General features: G+C 40.9%; 1 protein-coding gene across 1 annotated transcript in view; it reads left to right on the top strand.

Moving 5' to 3' along the window:
• The window catches only part of LOC134539934 (nose resistant to fluoxetine protein 6-like), a 66088-nt gene that overhangs the window by 19432 nt on the left and 25381 nt on the right, over window positions 1-21275 (top strand). Inside the window, exons 2-3 of the mRNA XM_063382298.1 lie at window positions 13347-13579; window positions 19447-19664. Of these exons, the coding sequence (XP_063238368.1) occupies window positions 13347-13579; window positions 19447-19664 (451 nt within the window). The remainder of the gene's footprint in view (window positions 1-13346; window positions 13580-19446; window positions 19665-21275) is intronic.

The following is a 21275-nucleotide window of genomic DNA, read 5'->3' as shown; positions in this document are numbered from 1 at the left end:
ATTTGATTACACTTTATTTATATGAAAACTTGTTCATAATTATATTTAAACTTTAGAGCTAAACGCCAGTTTTTAAAATTAATTACAAGTCATCTACACATGAACTGTTTCGTCTACTGTTTATAAAGTGAAGTGAAAAGTTAATGTGGTTTTCATTGCTTATTACAAAAACAATTTCGGCAATAAAGGTTGATTATTCTTGAATTTTAAAAACCTGATTACTAGTATAATTTCAAGTATTTATTTTTTTATTATTAAAATAAAAATGATTCAATTTTATTCATAAAAGTATGCAATCATTTAATCAATGTTTTGTTATGACGTTGTCACGTTAAACTATCGTCCGTAAACCGACTTTACAGACAATTTTTAATAGTTCAAATGCATCTGCCATGGATTCGGATAAAACCCTTTTTACGTGGAAAGTATGTAAGTAAGCAGCGAAAAAAAAAAAAAAAAAATTTAATGTCAATCTGAAACATCCTAATAGACATGCCCGGAGCTGTGGACACAGGAGAATGGGGTATCGCTGAATTTTGAAAAGTGCAAGGTGGTCATGTTCACGAGGAAAAGGAAGGTAACGAGGAAAGTGTACAGCTGGGAACGGCGAGATATACAGGAGGCCGACGATTTTAAGTACTTAGTGGGGAAAGGGAAGGGGGGTGACCCTGCACAATATTCTGTAATGGGCAAACCAGGGTCAGCGGGTGGGCTGCTTGGGCAGGACCCAATAGGGAAAAAAGGAAGAATGATACTCCACGCTGTTGTGTCGACACACATACATGTTAACAGTTCCGCAGCTCTTCAGGGATCAGAGTCTGGTTAGAGCCAGATACATACAGCAGCAGAGAGGAAATGAATATTTTTTTTTTAACATGCTTAGTCCAACTTTGAGCGTGTGACAGAAATTTCAAGCCTCGTCAGGTGTGTATCTGTGTAACTGAGGCGGTGTGATAAGCGCGACGCTCGCTGGTGCTTCTAGCGCGGTGTCTCCTCTGGACTGGCGCGCAGTCTCTTCGTCGTCACAGGACAACTGTGATATTTGAGCGGTGACCGTAACATTATATTAACCGAGAAATAAAGATAATGGTGTAATGCAAATCCCTTAAGTGCTTTCAAAATCTGTACAGGATGTTTTACGAATAAAAATTACTCTGAAAACATCCGTTTTTGCCTTTTTAAATCTTCTAAAAATATTGTTTAAAAACTTAATCCGAAATCAAAAGTACTTTTTGACCCTCAGCGAACTCTTAAATGCTTTTCGTAAGCAGACCCCACACGGATATCTCGAGTTGTTTTGGAATCGCGTTGTTTTTCCTGAAGCTCTGCGCACCGTGTGTGTGCCCGGGTAGGCGGAGCCCTTAACACTGTCTCTTCTCTTAACACCTTATCTTCTTTACGTTACTTCCTCCCACATTCTTTAAATCAACCTGTCGTGATGCTCCTTCAAAGATGGATTATCCTGCACTAAACATACTGATCAATCTGCACCGAGCTACATACTGAAAAAAAAAATAAAATTATAAAACTTTGCAATTGAATATTTACTCAACTTATAGTAACAATTGATAACAGTCTGTAACCAGTCAGTAATAAATCCACTACGCCAATATTGTATATATATATCTATATATATATATATATATATATATATATATATATATATATATAAGTAGGTGAACTGCAAAACTGCCTTTATTCACTCCAATCGATTTTAGGAAAATCACGAAAACCGTATGCAAAGTGTAATTATTAATATATTGAAGTATATTTAATTTCAGATATTGATCATAAGTAGTTGTCATTAAAAATCCAATTTGGCAGATGTCAGTCCCATGGTGTCGCTAAAAAAAATATATATAATAGGACGGATAAGGGCAGATTCGAAAAATGCCATCGGATTAAGAAAGTTTTGAAATTAATTCGGGAAATAGAAAGTTTTGAAAGAATTTTGTTTGAAATACCTTGTATGTTAACTTCTATATTCTATGAAAATGAATGTATAAAACATTTAACATATATGACTGAATGAAAATTAATTCTGCACACTTGCAGGAAATTTAAACATTTTAAATAACAAGGTCAGGCAATTCATCGACAGTTTCTTCATCCGTATTGTCATCTTCATCTGGGACTTCATCATCTATGAAGTCTTCTTGACCATCAATTATGTTTTTGTAATAGACGAGGTCTTCATTCTCCCTCCAGTCGGCTCCAAAATGTTTAGCTAGAAGATTAGCAACATCAATTAACTTTTCATGGTTAACAGGAACCATGTTGTCAAGTTGAATAGGTTTAATGCTGCTTATCGATTTGTTTTTTTCTTTATTATTGATCTGGAAACGCCTAAGTCACATCTGTAGTGTTGTTTGCCTTGCACACTAATGTTTCCCTTGGTGTTCGCAGTTAAGATAATTCTTTTACACAAGGATAACTTGAAATTCTATTTTCCGGTAGGCTTGATTACTTCTTTAACAGAAAACTTCCAGTCATGGACAGGCACTTCTGCACCCAGTCCCGAAATACTTCAAAATAGCTGTGTATTTGCTAGGTGTTTCGTTTGTCCCCACACTCCTAATTACTTTTTCTACTCTCCCAAAAACCCTGTCGGGAGGTAGGAAATAATGTCCTACAACAGTGAACACAAATTCAACCATCTGTACTATTTTTGGTGATTCATCTTTAAGCCACTTCACCACTACCCCAATCACAGTGGAGTTTTTATTCTGTCCAGGACAGCCATCTGAACAGCGTCGAACACAATCGTAATTTTCTGTCTTCTAGTGGTGCATTTCTGAAATTATCAAGTAAGGCTGAAGCGATTTCATTGGAACCCTTACGTCTCTCATTTTCCAGCCAGGTATACATGGTAACTGTGTCAGTATTCTGTGGTGTTTTTGAGTGCTCACGACAAACTGTAAAATTGTAGTAGTATAACTGTCTACTGTAGTATGCTGCCTGATCTTGCACTCGGGGCAGAACTAGGTTGTTTTTTTGGCAATCGTAGGAAAATAAAATACTGTTGTTAGTTTCTGTTTCATGAAGGTGACTGTAAAATGCTTTGGATTTCAATTGATGAACTCTCAACTGTATCATCAAATCAGATTTGGTCTTTGAGGCATTACCTAGTCTAACCTAACCTAGTCTAACCCAACCTAGTCTTACCTAACCTAACCTTTGTGGCAGTCCTGCAATGACATTTTTCGGCGTTAATGTATTTCGGCGTTGTGGTAATTCGGCGATGTGGTACACAGCAGTTTTCTAGCTGTCGGTGTTATAGTCAATTTGGCATTCGGCGTTATGGTTTTCAGCGTAATTGTACGTTCGGTGTTGTGGTATTTCGGCGTTGTGGTGCGTCCCCTGTAACAAGTTTCCCCAGGCGTTGTGCTAGATATTTGTCCTGCCCTCAAATTTGCACCATCCTTTACCAACAGTAAAATTATTACAGACTAGCCTCTTAAAAGTTCCATATTTGCACGCAGCAGCACACTTGTTACTCTGCCTCCTGGCTTGTTGGGTTGCGTGCAGAGGTGACGCAGTCCTTGGTGGATTCTCCGGCGACGCACGCATCTCCGTGTTGTGAACAACAATAACTACAGGAAGTAGGGCGGGCTGTCAGGAAGACAACCAGTGGAATCAGCCGAGCCGCCTTGGAGGGAAGGACAGCCGGTTGTCGTGTCACTGGACTGCCTCGGACAGATGAGCCTTACTGGGGACCAGCTGACGTCACTCAGGTGGTGCCATGTAACTCGGCTGGAATATGACAATCCTTTGGCACTCTACACCTATCCTCCTGCCACCGTTATCCTGTCAATGGTGTTTTTAACTTCCTGAGGCTGTCAGTGTTTGCAACAAAAAAATTGGTTGTCTGTAAAGTCGGTTTACGGACGATAGTTTAACGTGACAACGTCATAACAAAACATTGATGAAATGATTGCATACTTTATGAATAAAATTGAATCATTTTTATTTTAATTATAAAAGAATAAATACTTGAAATTATACTTACTAGTAATCAGATTTTTAAAATGCAAGAATAATTAACCTTTATTGCCGAATTTGTTGTTGTAATAAGCAATGAAAACCACATTAACTTTTCACTTCACTTTATAAACAGTCGAGTGGAAGAGAGATAGATGCGGCGCAAGCGTACAATGAGCGTAACGGGACACTTTTTCGTGCGTGCAGCCGGCGTTCATCGATTTATTAGACGTTGTCACGTCAAAATAAAACATACTTAATTTGATGCTTTGCAAGTGAAAAGTCGATAAATGGGTACACCTATTCCTCTGGTACTGGAACTGTCAAATGTGCGACATGTCACCTAACACACGATTTAGGAAATTTTTAAAGAGTACACAAACAATGGAAACATACGTTATTGTGAGTTGAAAACATTATTTATTCACTAGTTTCAAAGTTTTCAGTGGAAACTAAGTATGAACATACGTGAAAATGTCTGTGCAAATTTTCACAATTCTAATTCACTTTTACTTTTAAAGAGAAAATTCTTTATCGTTTCCAGCGTAACGAAAAATGCATCACTGTAGCTTCACTTCACCAACGTTTGTCTGAGGGTGAGGATTGGGGCGCTCAATATCCCCCCTTCCGCTATCCGCCGTCTAACGCCCCCTTATTAAAGCTTTGAAAATTTTCGTTACGTTTCGTCACCTAGACTTTCTACGGACTGTAAAGAAGTTCAACTTCAAAAATGTTTAAAACACTGATCCCGTTTATCCCCGAAATAATCAAATACATACTGAGTAACTATATCGTCGATTCGCGCTGGTTTCCGTTGTTTTTGGTACAGTCATTGCCGGTTTAAAGGAGACAACTAGACGTGGGTAAAAGCCCTCCTGATTGGACGCAAAAAAAACTAAGTGTGTATACCTATGCACGCGCGTTAAAACTTATACGTCTTTTTCATTTAAGACACTGAACTAATTTGAAATTTAATGTTAACAAAAATTAAGTAAATAAATATTCAGTATTCAATATTAATACAAACAATTGTATAAAATTAATTATTTAATTTAGTAAAATAATCGCAATAAATTTAACTATTAATGAAGATCAATCAATATGCTGAATGTTGTTCTAATAATTTTTTAAATTTTAATTTTTTTTTAAAAAATATAATGTAGTTATTTATTATTTATAAAAGCAAATAAATTATACATACGGGAATATAACCTCACTTATATCAATACACTTTAAAATACACTTAAAAACTATTTATAAACACAATGTCTGTCATTAATAATCACAAGAAATAAGTGTTTTCAATTATATGGTCCAGTATTCAATATTAATCACTACATTTCTTGACGCGAATCACACATAGTTTCCGCGCCCGCCGCTAGAATTCGTTACCGGGGCAGCTACGTCGACTATAAAATCATTCTATTTGCAGAGCGAAAGATTAAGCTATGTAATGAAACGTCTTTAATAAAAACTTAAAAAACTTGAAAAAACACTAAACCTCGGCTTGGACCTGATTTTGACAAGGAATTTTGTTAAAATACCGGCCAAATTGTTAGAATGCATAAAAAAGGTAATACTATATCGTGTCCGCACTGGTTTGATAACTATAAATGATTAAATATTAAAAATAGTTGCATTATTATAGTTTAATTTTTATTACCTATGTGTATTCATGGACGTTCATTTATTAAAAAACATAATTAATTAAATTATACTTTAAGGAAAAATTAGAAGTTCAATGAACTGTATTATACCTATATATTATGTATGTATTTTATAATATTATAGCAATACGCTAAACAAAATTCATTCATTTATATTTTATTAAAACACAATTTGCATAATCTTATAATCTGTAATTAGAAAAAAGCTTTGAAACTTTTCCATTGCCGATTTATGAACCTTATTTCTTTATCTTAATCTCATTAACAGCGCATTGTAACGGAAGATAATGTGGATGATATGTATTTAAATGGTTGTAATACCATTATAAATTAGGTTTTTTAAAACTGGAAATTACTCTTTACTATGACTATTTTAGTTTACCAAATATATTCTAGGGTAGTTTTACTAACACTAATTTTCATTTGGCACATCAAATACGTTTTGTATGCCCCTTAATTTTGATGAAAATGACTTTGTGTGGATTTATGTTTATACACGTGGGTCCGCCATCTTCCTTTGAAAATTTCGTTGCATGGTGGGCGCGCATCGTAAAAATGTACTCTCATCATTTTTCCATAACTCGCCTTAAGAAGTATAACTTCAAGAAACCATCCTGTAATGGGTTTGTGAGGTAGCAGTGAATGAATGGATGCTTTGCGTTTAAAGGATTAGTAAAAATAGTTTACTTAAACATTTCATATTCATGTCTCTAAAATTTCTCGTTTAACGACAATCAACAAACGGATACTGGTAATCAAGTCAACCCCTACCTCATGTTTCTCCCTGTCCTGTATTTCCAATAGCAACATGAGGCAGAAACCAGCACAACGATAGCAAATAGGATTTTTGGTAAAGCTTCTAAGGAAATAAATTAGTTCCGTTAAAATTCCATCAGATTTCAACTACACAAATATATTTTACTCTGCTAATGCTAGAAATAATTATTATGTGACAATAAAGTCAAAATGAGCCAAATGTCAGAGATGACCAATGTTATAATTTCACAAAAGTTTAGCGTACAACACAAATGGTAAATAACAGTTTGCTGAGCAGTAACCTATTGCTTAATGTCATGTAATCATCGGAGCCGCTAGAGACAGATATTTCCGTTTATAATCTGCTAACTCTGTTGTCTTCTAGATCTTATCCCTGGTGTGAGCTTACTAGGAGTTTTGTATCTTATTATTATTCTGTCCCATGCTGTAATTTATTTCTTAATCATAATGTTGGTAATCTACTAAGCTTATTAGAGCTACGAGGTGTTTTATAATTATATTATCTTCTTACATTATAAATGATATAAACATAAGCTAACCATAAATATGAACACAAAATGGATTACAAACGTTCCTTTAAGCGTATTAGAATATCATTAAATGATATTTTTATATTATATATGTTTACTTCGTACTCCTGATAAACGTTTATAATATGTACCACTATATCTTATACAATGTACTTATCAGTTTCGTTATTCGTGTCTATATTTTAATCATAACATCCTTAATCGAAGCCAACATCGTCGTTCTGTAGCAAGCATATTATCAATTTCTGTTGTTCCTCCTCGCTCCTCAATTACATCAACCAATATTATTATTTCTTCTTATTTTCCCTTCATTCTTCACATAATGTATGCTTTATGTCATGTATAATCTTCCATATGCCTTAATGTATAGTGACAAGATGAGAATGGAGCCCTGACTTAATCGGGAACACTCAGAGAAAACCCACGGACTCACGGAAACGTCAGACACGTTTCCAACTGGTTTGAATCCACCGGGAATCGAAACGATCTCTCGTGGCTAGAAGCGAGTCATGTGACCTCTCTTGTTTTATGTTTGCTCGTTTGTAATTTTTTTATAACTATCAACTAGCTAACCAGTACTGATTCAATTATAAACGAGGTAAAAAATTTAATATGACAGTTATTGGACTATGATCATTGAATATAAGAATAATTGTAGAAGTCACCAAGCCATACAGATTTTTCATTGCACTTTAGACATGATTATTAATGGGTTATTACTTCCCTGCTCACCACACGACGGTGCTAACAGCCTTGACAAGGTGATCAAAATGCCATAAATTGTCGGGCAGAACTACAAGTGCGAAGAAAAATCCTTATGGCTTGGAGACTTCTAAACATGAATTTATACTCAATTTTATTGCAGAGATGTGACTACGAAAGACAAATAAAAATAATACATATTACTAGTCTGGTATTCAAACCTGGATTTCCTTGCACCGAAAGCCAGGGTGAAGCGAACTGCACTACGTAGATCAACTAGTTTACTGTCGCCATAGCCTGTGATGCAAGAACATTATATGGTAGTTCCGGCCTAGCTATTTATATGTCAAAATATTACAAAATATCACTAAATACACTACTTTAAAATCTTTTTCTTTTTCTGTCTAGCTACTGCTCGGCAGCGGCGGTATGACTTAAATGCTCTCCGCTCTGAATGGCTGACAAAACCTACCCCCCACTTTCTTAAATTATGTAATATCGCTGTTTTACAAGGTACTGAAACTGTGCTTTTCAAATTTGTTTACGTTTTGCATTACCGTCGCCTAGCGACAACAACGTCATAAGTGCTCTATTTACAGTCTCAGAATGTTTGTTTATCAGCTTTTTTAAAAATAAATAATAATTTAAAAAAATAGTTTCAAAAATTGTTTTAACCATTTTATTTTCTGAGAGAAATAAGATATAGTTCTTTGGCATAACTGAGTGTTATTATTATTGGATTAACAGTAATTAAAATCCGGCAATTATTTTCCGACATAATTTTTGTTGTCATTGTGTTTTCCACCCACCATTACAGAGTTTTTGTTGAATTTTTCTTATTACACATATTTCAGTGTTTTCAGATTGATGAAAAGAGGTTACTTTTTGGCCACACACACCACCTTTTCAGAGTGGCAGCCAGACTGTGTGACTGATAGGGTGTTGAGTGTTCTGTTTGTGTATTGCTATTGTGTTTACTTGCGAGCCGTGGATACCAGGGGAAGCAGTGAGGGTCCAGCGGGGTTACAGAGACAGTGGCGAGTCGACCGAAGGGGAGGCCCAGCCATCTGAATCCGACCCGACCTCGCCGCGGCCAGCAGTAGAGGAACAAGCAGCTATAGAGTCTGTCCCGTTGCACAGTGAGCTCCTCGGACTTGCGTGCCATGTGTCAGTGTCTGACGACCAAGTTGACTGAGAAGCTGGAACGCTAATACAGCTGGAATATGACTGCCAACACTACCAGGTTGGGTCCAGATTGTCCACAAGGAAAAAATATTTCGTACCAATTTAGGCGAGAAAAAAGGACTAGATTTAAAAAAAATACAGTACTAAATTATAATTTGTTATGGTTTTAACAATTTAGGAAGTTATTATGACATTGCAATGCTGTAACTTAAATATCACACAACACACACATATACATTCCATAGTTTAAAAAAAAATAATTACGCTTAATAATAAAACATATTGGAGATACTGTAATATTATTATATTAAAGAAAAAAAGTACTATATCGGAGCGTAAATGTACTAGACCACTAAAAATATCATAAAAGTACTAGATGTAGTACGAAAGTACTAACTGTGGACACCCTGGCTGGGTCAGCTAGAGGACAGCCTCAAACAGGAGCTGCATGAGGTTAGCGAGGGTGTGACAGCTGTGACCAGCCGCATGACAGCGATGGAGCTCGACACGGAACAGCAGCTGACACGTGTCCGTAGTCAACTCAGCGGTTGGACGGGGAGCTGAACAGCGTGTCAGAGTGCCGGCAGCAGGTGACCGAGCAGGCCTGGGTGGACCGCAGCAAACAGCAGGAGCCGTGGAGCAGCGACGGGCCGCGATGACACGTCACGAAGTAGAAGAGCAGTTGGACTACTTGTCACGCGAGCGAGGACGACCTCGGTAACCAGGTCGAGCTGCGTGTTGGGAACGTTGACGCTCGGGCTGCTCAATCTGACGGCCTCAGGCGTGACCCCCGCGGGTGACGGCCCGGCAGCCAGAGGCGACAACAGCCTCAGCTCATGGCGTGAACCAGACGGCACCAATGTGCGCCCATGCTAGACCACGTGACGGCCAAGCATCACCCGGCCCTTGCCCCGGTACTCCGCCGGCGAACAAGACAATCCCATGCGATTCATCCGCAAATGCGATGTTCCGACTGACCAACGAGGAAAAAAACTGGAGTGCCCCAACACCGCCCTGCGTGAACACGCCTATCATATTGGTGGGGGGATCCGCCAGCCCTCCATGGCAAGCTATGAGGACTTGAAGGCGCAATTCAGGAGTGTGAGGATCCAGGGAAACCTGCGTGCCCGCTTGAGCGGAGAGCGGTATGACTGTATGAAGGGCAAGTCGCTCGGATCGCACCTATCGGCGATGTTCGCACGCACTCGGTACCTCGACCTGGAGATGGGCGACGAGGAGTTCGTCGCCATGGTGATCTCCCAGCTATCTGGTGCACCTGACAGGCATGTAACTTAGGTTCACACCTCATAAATTCACCAATACTCCCCCCGGCATATGATCCCGTTAGGGTGTTATCCTGGTTAGGAGAAAAGATGGTTCTTTTACATGCCTGACACTGTTACCAGTGTCTGACATGGGTTCCAAGAACCGGGAAATAGATTTGCCATTTCCAATCGCCGCATGTTGCTGGAGAGCGCATGGCTAGGTCGAGAGGTTGAGGAGACCCATCCCAACTTCGGCCCCCAGCTCCGCCGTAAACCCCCAGACCACCTACATAGCTGGCCCCCTCTGTGGAATTTGAGTAGAGCCATCACGGAACCTCACCTCTCACATCCCTGGGACCCCTCGGTAACCCAGTTGCTCGAGATCCAGCTGAGGCCTATCCTATCTCTACTAGCTCAGCAGGCTAAAACCCGAGCTTAAGTAGCTCAACACTTCCACTCGTCAGAAGGGTGAGGACCCCTCAGAGTGTTCTCCAAGCGTAGGAGGACCACTACCACCATGTTTCCTATTCCAATCCTGATCCTGAGCCATTAGAGGATATCTCATCAGGGAACTATCACAGTAAAGGATCAGTCCCATGGCACCCTTCATTTTCAGGTATAGTGCTTTCCCGGGCAGCCTTACGGCGGCTGAGTCCCCCCGAATCACGACACACCCGACACACCCGACAGGCATGTACATTAGGATCACACCTCTTTTAAACATCAGAACTCCCCCAGGCGACTAATCCCGTTTGGGCATTGTCCTGGTTAGGAAAATGATGGATCTTTTACATGCCAGACACTGTTACCAGTGCCCGATATGGGTTCCGAGAACAGGGAAATAGATTCGCTATTTACAATCGCGGCATGTTACTGGAGAGCGCCCGGCTAGGTCGAGAGGTTGAGGAGACCCATCCCAATTTCGGCCCCACCGAATCAACCCCCAGCTCCGCCGTTCACCCCCAGACCTCCTAAAAAGCCAGCCCCCTCTGTGGGATCAGAGTAGCTACGACACGGAACCATACCTCTCACATCCCTGGGACCCCTCGGTCACCCAGTTACTCGTGATCCAGCTGAGGCCTATCCAACCTCTACTAGCTCAGCAGGCTAGTACCCGAGCTTAAGTAGCTCAACACTTCCACTCGTCAACAGGGCGGGGACCCTTCGGAGTGTTCTCCAAGCATAGGAGGACCACTACCACCACGTTTTCCTACTCCAATCCTGATCCTGAGCCATTAGAGGAAATCTCAGCAGGGAACTATCACAGTAAAGGATCAGTCCCGTGGCACCCTTCATCTTCAGGTATAGTGCTTTCCTAGGTAGCCTCACGGCGGCAGAGCACCCCCGAAACCGGACATGGATGTCCTTGGGATCTTCAATGTCAGCGTATCTCCCGCCCGAAGATTACAGCTGTGCCAGAGCCGGGGTAGGTAAGGTAACACCAAACCAAAGATTGCCTTAATTGCCGTCCCTTAGACAATCCACCGCCCTAAGGTTACAGCTTTGCCAGAGCCCGGGTGCCCAGATCGGGAGCGAACCCCCGCCGCACTGCCCCCCTTCGCTATTCCATATGCATCTTGGATTCTTCATGTTGAATCCGATGCTTTGAGACACCATCTAGGGTTTGGGGGTCCAAAACCCCCCAGTGGATATTCTGCAGGAGAAAGGCGTAGTCACCTGCCACTGCTTACTGGTCCACCAGAATTCCCATTCCGACATACCGAGGAAGTCTGAGGAGTGGGCACTCCCGGCATTTCCCATATTTGTTTAAACACTAGCACCACGAGAAGGCTATGGGTTGCTGTAAGCGGGAGAGGCTATATAATCTCATCACACGCCCTTTTTGGATCTTGCTGAGAGCAACACTCAGATACTAGAGCCGACTACAGCTCCAACACGTCATAGGTCTGCTCTTTATCCCACAGGGTCGACGAGTACCCAATGGGACGTAAGAACCTTAAGCCAGCACACCCGACAGGCAATTAACTTCTCGAGAATAACCGAGTTTCTTTGACCGGCTAAAGCAGCAGGCGCGGGTCAGGATCCGACCAGTCGTAGAAGACACCGCCACTCTTATCAACCACGGCAGCGCGGCGGAGAACAAGCGGAGCAGGTCCACACAGCCAGCTGGGGGTGCCACCGTGCCGGGACAGTGGACAGTACCGTCAGCAGCAGAACAAGACCCAGGACACCTGGTGGGGCAAGCGACGACGAAGACCCGCAGCGACCGAACCGGCCATTCCAGGTTGTGCGACAACCCACCGCCGAAATCCCCGGAGAAATGGCATTTACATCATCCATTTACAATATTCCCGGAAGTCTTTCGTCCATTCTTCTTCTAGATGTGAGGGAATTTATGTCTATGAGTCAAGTCATTTCCTTGTACAGTATTCCTAGATTTCAAATCGTCTATACTTCTTCCAGACTTAAAGGAATGCAGGACTGTAAGTTATGTCTTTTCCGTATTTTTTTTCTTACAATATATCTGGGAGTGTTATTTCCACACTTCTCACAGACCAGAGGGAACGTAGGACTATAAGTCAGATAACGTACTTCACCCTTGAACAGTATTTTTAGATGTCCTATCATGAATACGTGAGGGCATGAAGGACTGTAAGTCAGGTACTTTCCTTCACCCTTGTGCAGTAATGTTTCCACACTTATCACAGACCAGAGGGAACGTAGGACTATAAGTTAGATAATGTACTTCACCCTTGAACAGTATTTTAGATGTCCTCTCATGAATACATGAGGGCATGAAGCACTGTAAGTCAGGTACTTTCCTTCACCCTTGTTCAGTAATGTTTCCACACTTCTCACAGACCAGAGGGAACGTAGTACTACAAGTTAGATAATGTACTTCACCCCTGTACAGTATTTTTAGGTGTCCTCTCATCAAGGAAGGACTATATAAGTGAGGTAATGTACTTGACCCTGGTACGGTATTGTTAGATGTCCTCTCATCAAGGAAGGACTATATAAGTGAGGTAATGTACTTGACCCTGGTACGGTATTGTTAGATGTCCTCTCATCAAGGAAGGACTACATAAGTGAGGTTATGTACTTGACCCTGGTACGGTATTGTTAGATGTCCTCTCATCAAGGAAGGACTATATAAGTGAGGTAATGTACTTGACCCTGGTGCGGTACTGATGAACACGCGAGGGCGTGAAGGACCCCGCCCCTGTGCAGTGGACCAGGCGGTGAGACGGTGGGGGACCACGTGTGTGTGCTCGCAGTGCTGGACGCCTCGGCCAAGCTGCCCGGAGGGCTGGTGGACGGGGACGCACACGAGCTGGGCCACTTCGACGAGTGCCTGGCGGTGTCCTGGGGCGAGGTGCGTGGCCAGTACTGCCTGCTGGAGCTGCGCCTCGAGCCGCGGCGGTATCCGGGGGACACCCGGCCGGGGGATGCGCCCGACCCCTACGGCCTGCACTTCCACCCGGGCCTGCACGTCTGGGAGAAGCTCAAGGTACAGCCGTCCCTCTCTCTCTCTCTCTCTCGTGACGTCTCCCAGGAACGTTTCCAGCAACGCGGCACGAGAGGAATACATCTCCACCTACCTCCCCTTTCCCACCAAGCCACCTTCCCAATGTTTCTTTCTAGGCTTTTTTTTGGGGGGAGGGGTAGGGAGGGAGGCATGTTTTTAACAAGAGTCTGGGAAAACTCCCGCCCGAGTTCTCGTCTTTAATGGAGATTCCGGGAGAGTTACTGCATTAACACCTCCCCCCTTCACCCGGCCCGGCCTGTCCCGTTGGCACGCGAAACAGGCACCCAGAATTCAAAAATAAAACTTAATAATAATAATAATAATTTATTTCCCTTTTTTTTAAACTTTGTTAACAATATTCACTTAATTTACCAGGAAATTTATCACTCACGAAAGCAAGCTCTTATGTGAATGCATCTAGTCACTTCAAATTACATGCGGTATTTTGACGATTGTAAACATTTGTAAATGTATAGTAACTGAGAAATAAATATATAAAATATAACCTAAGAAACTTTACATTAGTTATATAAAGATGAAAGTTAAAAAGAGCAATTTATTAAAAATTTAATATTATGTATAAACAAAAAAACGTATAAATAATAACATTGTTACATGAATAAATGAGAATATAATTAAATAAAAATTAGTATTTTAAGTAAAGTGCAGGTACAAAGTTATAACAATATATAAAACTTACTTAAATACTTAAGCCATCTCTTCATCAGTTAAATTATGTAGCCAAATATTAACATATTTTTTTTCATTTGAAATAAATAATTCATTAAATAGGATTTTAAATCAAACCAACACATGATTCAGGGAAATTTTTTTTTCAACATAATTGTATTCTTAACCATTAAAATTTACTTTCAATTAAACAAGATCGACATTAAAATCGTATAAATGTCAATTTACGTTAAAACAGCAAACGACACACGTTTGGACATCATTTTAAAGAATTCTAATTTTGTTTCTTTATCCTTTAAATTAATCAAATTCGTAATATATCAATCAATATTCACTTTTAAGTTAATATAGTTGAACAATACTTATTTACATAAAAAATATCTCAAGGTTGCAAATTATTTTGAAGAATTCTTATTTGTTATTTTGTTATTTATATTTAATACAGTTTTAATTATATTCATTGAAATGAACTTGCAAGTAAAGGCAATTAATATCGAAACTCATTACTTCAAATCCACAAGTGACAAAGGGGGATATCATATTGAAACTTCGAAAAAAAAATGATGGATTAACCCCTTTGGCATTTTTGACAGAATAAGTCTGTACACTTATAAGAAACTGAGTCGGTAACAGGCCACGCCCTATTGCGAAGACTCGTGATATCATTTGCTTGGCATGATTTAGGGAAAGCGTGTAAAAACGATATCAGAATGGATGGAGCGTGGTCAAAAGTTTTACCGTTTCGCTTTTTCAGTTGTCTCGTAGTTTAAAATTTACATTATGTTGTCATACGAGATGTAAATATAATTTTTTATGCATAAAACGGTACACAAAATTTGGTAAGAGTAATTTCGTGAATGGAACGGTAGTTGCATCGAACTTAAAAGTGTATCCACGGTGCTGCCATCTGCAGCGGATCGCGCTAACAAAAAAATCTTTAAGCCAAAGGTATACTTTATATTATTAACGGTTTACTGCATTTTAAGAATATGGGCAGTATTTAATAAAATTCCTTGTCAACACACAGGTCCGAAGCAGGGATTTATTAATTTTTTTTTTCAAGACTTTTTCGCTTTTATCGTAGCCATTTCGTTAAATAGTTTAAATTTTCGGCCTGCAAATAGCAATTTGTAATCTAGAAGATTTAAAAACTTATTCGTCCGGTACCCGCTTGTATCGCTTTCGTAACAGCACTCCGATGTGTGGCTCTCGCCCCTGTGAACTGTAGATTTTTTTTTCTAACCTAACTAAAACTAAGTGTATTTTGGAGGGGTCCGGGTTAGGGAGGGACCTAGGTGCGTCTCAGGCCGAAGCCTATACGCCTAGTCATGCTGGGATTAGCCATGCAGGGAGAGGGTCGCATGCATCATGTGCTAGGAGGGGATTGGCCAGCCATGGCAGCGATTGGCGCCATGACTAACTCCCCTCACTCTTAAATCTAAGACTATAACTAGAGATAGGTTGGGCCCAGGTAAAACCTGCACAGACACAGGGAAAACCCTGGGCGCATTCATGCGGGATGCAAATTGGCATGCATTACGTGCAGGAAATTACAGGAGACAGAGGATGGTCTGGATGAAGTGTCGGGCGCTTGGTGTAGCTTCTCGTCGCTATTTCCGAAACCATCGCACGAAGTAACGGAGCGATGCCGGCGGGATCGCGAGGGCGTGCCTTTGTGCCCCGCTGAGGGAAACACGGGTGAGCTGGGAACCGAGGTCGCAGCGCGGGGGAAAGGCAGGGACGCCTCTCCTCGGAGACAAAGAAACCGCCTGCACGACCGGTCAGGTCCGGCGGAATGTCACTCGGCAACCGCCTCACCCTCCCACAACCCTCGCAACTCGGCACGTGCTGGCTCGAACACAGGAAAGTTGCTTCGCTGCTGTCCACACCCGGCTCAGGGACGCAAGTCAAGGGAAAGGTACGACAGGTGTGGACCCCGCCCTCCTTTCTAGGATTTAAAAAAAAAAAAGAAGAAATATTGGTTGTCATGCGTCCGGTCCACGGCCCCCCCCCCCCCCCATCAACCTTCCCCCCCACCAACCATCGCATGGCCTGGCCGCCAGGTGACGTCAGAGGCCTAGGAGTGGAGGGAGGGAAGATGCGCATGCCCTTACCTCCTTTCTTCCTAATACCTAGAGACCGGAAAAATTCGCGGATTCCTTTCGAGACAGGCTGGAATCCAAACTCGTTCATCTTAATGCTGCGTCAGTGATTGGACCGCAATTTACCTGAAGGACTCTGAGCCAATGGCAAACACTCAACAAAAGAAGTATCGAATCATAAGAATCGCAGTAAACAGGTGTCCCGAGTCGGTAGCCAATGACCAGGTGATAGTTGCCCGAGTACATAGAGAATCGTGGAGTCTATCCTAGTGGTCATTGAAACCGCGAATTCTTCCAGTCCCTACTAATACCATGTGTAAAGTCGGTTTACGCGCTGCAACTGAGTGGACTCAAGTGGCCTTGGCTTGGCCGGACCCCGCAAAAGAAGCCTAAGATGTACATCAAGTTCTGTCCCTGCCCGAACACGCCCGAATATTCACCTTCGGCCAACCTCGGGATTTGTTTTATTTTTGCGCAGGAAAAATGAATTCAAATATTAAAAGTGGTCGGTTAGGTTAGCTACATTAAAACACTTTAAAACATAATGGACGGTTAGTTAGGTTAGTGTAGCTACATTAAAATAAACAGAGAAATATAAATATATATATATATATATATAAATAAACCAGAGGTTGGCCGAAGGTGAATATTCGGGCGTGTTCGGGCAGGGACAGAACTTGATGTAGGTACATGTTAGGCTTCCCCTAGCGAGCCGTCTGAACACAACAACACTCCCACAACATTTGCCACGTCTAGCAGGTTTCGACCAACACGACAATAATAAATGGACGCAATGTCGGTCATTATTTGCACAATCGCACGGACCGAAAAATTTTCAAAAAAAAAATTGGTTGTCTGTAAAGTCTGTTTACGGACGATATTTTAACGTGAAAACGTCATAACAAAACATTGATGAAATGATTGCATACTTTTATGAATAAAATTGTATAATTTTTATTGCATTATCACTATATTGTATGGATACAAAGAAGGAGTGAAATTAAATCTACAATTTAATTGATAAATTTACTTTTGTTTGCTCTCATTAATTCAAATATGTTTATTACTTTAACGAACAGATTATATTAACTACAACTTTTATACGTTTTTGCTATTAACTTCTTCCAAACTGTGTTATTCTGTTAAGGATAGAACGATGATAGGAAAAGTAGGAAACGAATGGGAGTGTTTCAAGTTTAATGTGCCTCGAAAAAGTCAAATCGATGGTTGTTCCAATCGAGTGGAAGAGAGCTAGATGCGGCGCAAGCGTACAATGAGCGTAACGGGTCACAGAGTAACGAGACAATGTGCGTAACAGGACACTTTTTCATGCGTGCAGCCGGCGTTTATTGATTTATTAGACGTTGTCACGTCAAAAATATTTGGTGTTAGTTCGTTAAGTTCTTGCAATCACCATTTCTTCCTCGATGTAGTGTATCTTTGAGACATGCAGAGTGGGGTCTATAAAAGCAGTCGGTGCACGACACTAGACGCTAAACTTACATGGCTTCAAAAAACCACTTCGGAAGTTATCATCTCTGTGCGCCGAAGACACTCCATGCGTATGTTGTTATGGTTCCTTATCATTAGGCAGTAACATTTTTCTTTCCTACCATTCCTTATTTCAGTTGTGTATTTCCGTTTTTTTTTTTTTAATTAACTCGCTGTCGATGAGACGCAAGTCACTACTGAAAATCTGAAATTGAAGTCCTTAGACTTCCGCCATCTCATGAAGTTTTACTGTGACCCTACAAGGAAAGCGGTGATGTAATTCGTGAGGTAAATGGCTGTGAAAGGAAAAAAGAAATATCCTTAAATCTCTAATGTGACCATGTGAATACTCACCACACACTCAACACGAAACTGTCAATATCGATTGCAAATCAGTGGCATTTGGCAACCAATAGAATAAAACCGTTTCTTTGACAGCCATAAGTAAAGCAGGAAAACTTCACCGATTTGCAGTAGTTTTGACGATTCCATGTTTACGATGCACAGTCGCCCGAAAAACGAGCGGTTGATGTCCTTTTTTCGTCCATATTTCACCGAAGGCTACAGGTGTGTACAAAAGTGTGTAGTTCGCAAATTAATCTTCAGTTTTAAAAAAAAAACTTTTTTTTATAATGTGCAGTAGATTAAAGGACTGGAGACAGTTCCAGTTCGGAAATGAATCAGCCGTTTTTTTTTTCCTGTCGAAATCCTCAGTGCAGATGGCTAAATGAAAATATTGTTAACACAAAATATTTTATTTTGTTTATCATCGTTGACTATAAAAAGTCTTATTATGTTATGTTATTCTTCTACTTTTTTTTATTATTCTAAGCTCATAAAATATTTATATTTACAGTATTATTACCGTTGTAGGTATTCGGATAGAAAATAATAATTCAATGCTATACACAATCATAATTTCACAGGAGAAACAATTTATAGCATTCGGTAAATATTCATAACAAGACTTTCCATTAAGTATGTGCTATGGTCAAACAGAGCCAACATTTTAAATATTAAATAATGTTTTTAAAAAAAATCTTGACAAATAACAATTGAATTCCAAGAGAGTGTTTTTCAATCACGTCTTCTTAAAATAATACATGTTTTCAGATGATTATCTTGATGAAAATACAAAATGAAAATTGTGATCCAAAATCTACTGCACAAAATACAATTTTTTTTAAAACGATTTTGTCACATTAGGAAGTTGTGTCTAGAACGCGTGTGCTCTATGCCGTACACTTGGCAACTGAGCACTGAGCGGGCGGAAACAAGGGAAGCCTTCTTTTCACAGACGAGAGAGCCAAAACCCGAAGTTCCCCGAAGATCATACTTTTTTTCCGTATCTTTTATGTAGCTATCCTAACCAAATCAACCGTCCACAATGTTTTAAAGTATTTATAATGTAGCTAACCTAACCTAATTGACCATTAGTATCCTTTTATCAACATTGCCATATTTATTTACAATGAACATAAAAAAAAAACCGAAGATGCACGATCGTCTGTGAGATGACGGTTTCCCGGGCAACTGGCGAGGGAGCGCTGGCGTGTGTGACGGCAGGCGACGCCGGACCGCACCAAGACGCGCCGCGACACGCTGCACATGGCGCTGTGCCTGCCCGCCTCGTGTGCCACTGCCTCGCTGCAGCGCGCCCTGGACGGCGAGGCGCGGGACTTCGGCGCTCGCACAGGGCTGCAGCTGTCCGCCCGGGCGGTCCCTGGTCGCTGCAGCACGGCGCGCCCCCCGCCGCCCTTCACAATCGGCGAGACCGTCTACACGTGAGTCGACCCCCCCTCCCTCTCCAGTAGCGGATCCAGAGGAGGGGCTAAGGGGCTCAAGCCCCCTCCAAAAGCATCTGGGTCCACTATTGTTTTAGTGTTTGTCTGGGTCAAGCCCCTCCCAAACCAATATCCTGGATCCGCCACTGCCCCCCCCCCCCCCCTAGTACACTCCACTTGCCCTTAAAGTCATTCGACCTAAAATGAATTTCGGCTGAATGCCTGTTAGGTCGAATAACTAATAGGGCAAATGACTTTTAGGCGAAATGACTTTTAGGCGAATTGACTTTTAGGGCAAGTGACGTTTAGTAGTATGACTTTTAGGTCTAATGACTTTTAGGGCAAATTACTTTTAGGTCTAATGACTTTTAGGTCAAATGGCTGAAGGATTATTTTAAATTTTAGGTCATGTGACGTTTAGGAGATATGAATTTTAGGTCAAATGACACGCACCGACCCCCCCCCCCCCCCCAACCAAGTTACCGGGGCCCTTCAGCACAGACTCCACGGTCCTCTGCATACTCTGCTGCTGACTCGTGAGACGTCTCTTTTATTGACGTGACAACGTCTTATAAGTCGATGAACGCCGGCTGCACGCACAAAAAACATCACTCATTGTCACGTTCCGCCTGACCCGAGCGTGCAAGAACCGGCCAACCACCGTTCGAGAAAAATCTATAATATCAAACATGTTAAGGCGGGCTTTTTAACTGATTGTTCGTGATTATTTTAAACAAATTATTTAAATTTAATTTACAAAAAAACTTGTAAATAATATTTGACAATTATAAAGTATGCAATTTTTCATCAATGTTTTGATATGACGTTATCACGTAAAATTATCATCCGTAAACTGACTTTACAGACAACCCTCTTTATTTTTTTTTTTTTTTGTTTGCTTGAATCTTTGAGTGTGTACCCTGATGGGTACTACCCAGAGACGCGTGCAGTTTGCTATGGAGTACTTAGTCCACTGGACTTTAACCTCCTGTATGAGAAGTCTCACCCGGGTTGTCCGTAATGTACTGTTTGATCAATTTAAACAAGGTGGGCAGTATTTTAATAACATCCATTGTCAAAAATCGAGTTCAAAGCCGGGTTTTAGAATTATATCAATTATGTTTTCGCCTTTATCGGAGCCATTTCAATAGTTTAAAATTTCCGTTTTTTTTTCCTTCGTGCTGCCATCTGCTAGTGATGGTGGCAAGCAACGTTTACGATCCAGGCAGCGAATTCTAGCGGCGAGCGCCGAAAGTAAGTGTGTGTGATTCGCAGCTATAAATTCTGGTTTTGAACTTGAAAAGCTAATATTTTGTTTTGATCCGTATGTTTATCACCCTTTGGCATTATTTTAAAATTTTCTAATTTAAATGTTGCGTCCGAGTTTCGTATTACAAGTTTATTCGCAACACGAACAACATGAGAACATATTGAATTCGCTCGTTACCGAGGTTAGATGTTTACACATCACTGACGAGTACTGAAAGACTCGCTAGATTTTTTTTAAATTTAGATTTTTTTAGGTAACTCATACTACTTTATCCTTTGGAATGAGCGAGCTTTATCCATGAAGTCACCAAAAAAAAATTGGTTGTCTGTAAAGTCGGTTTA

Source organism: Bacillus rossius, chromosome 16 (genome assembly GCF_032445375.1).
Source record: "Bacillus rossius redtenbacheri isolate Brsri chromosome 16, Brsri_v3, whole genome shotgun sequence".
Lineage (NCBI taxonomy): Eukaryota > Metazoa > Arthropoda > Insecta > Phasmatodea > Bacillidae > Bacillus > Bacillus rossius.
The sequence above is the reverse complement of the archived record's forward strand: the minus strand, read 5'-3'. Positions and strand labels throughout refer to the sequence as shown.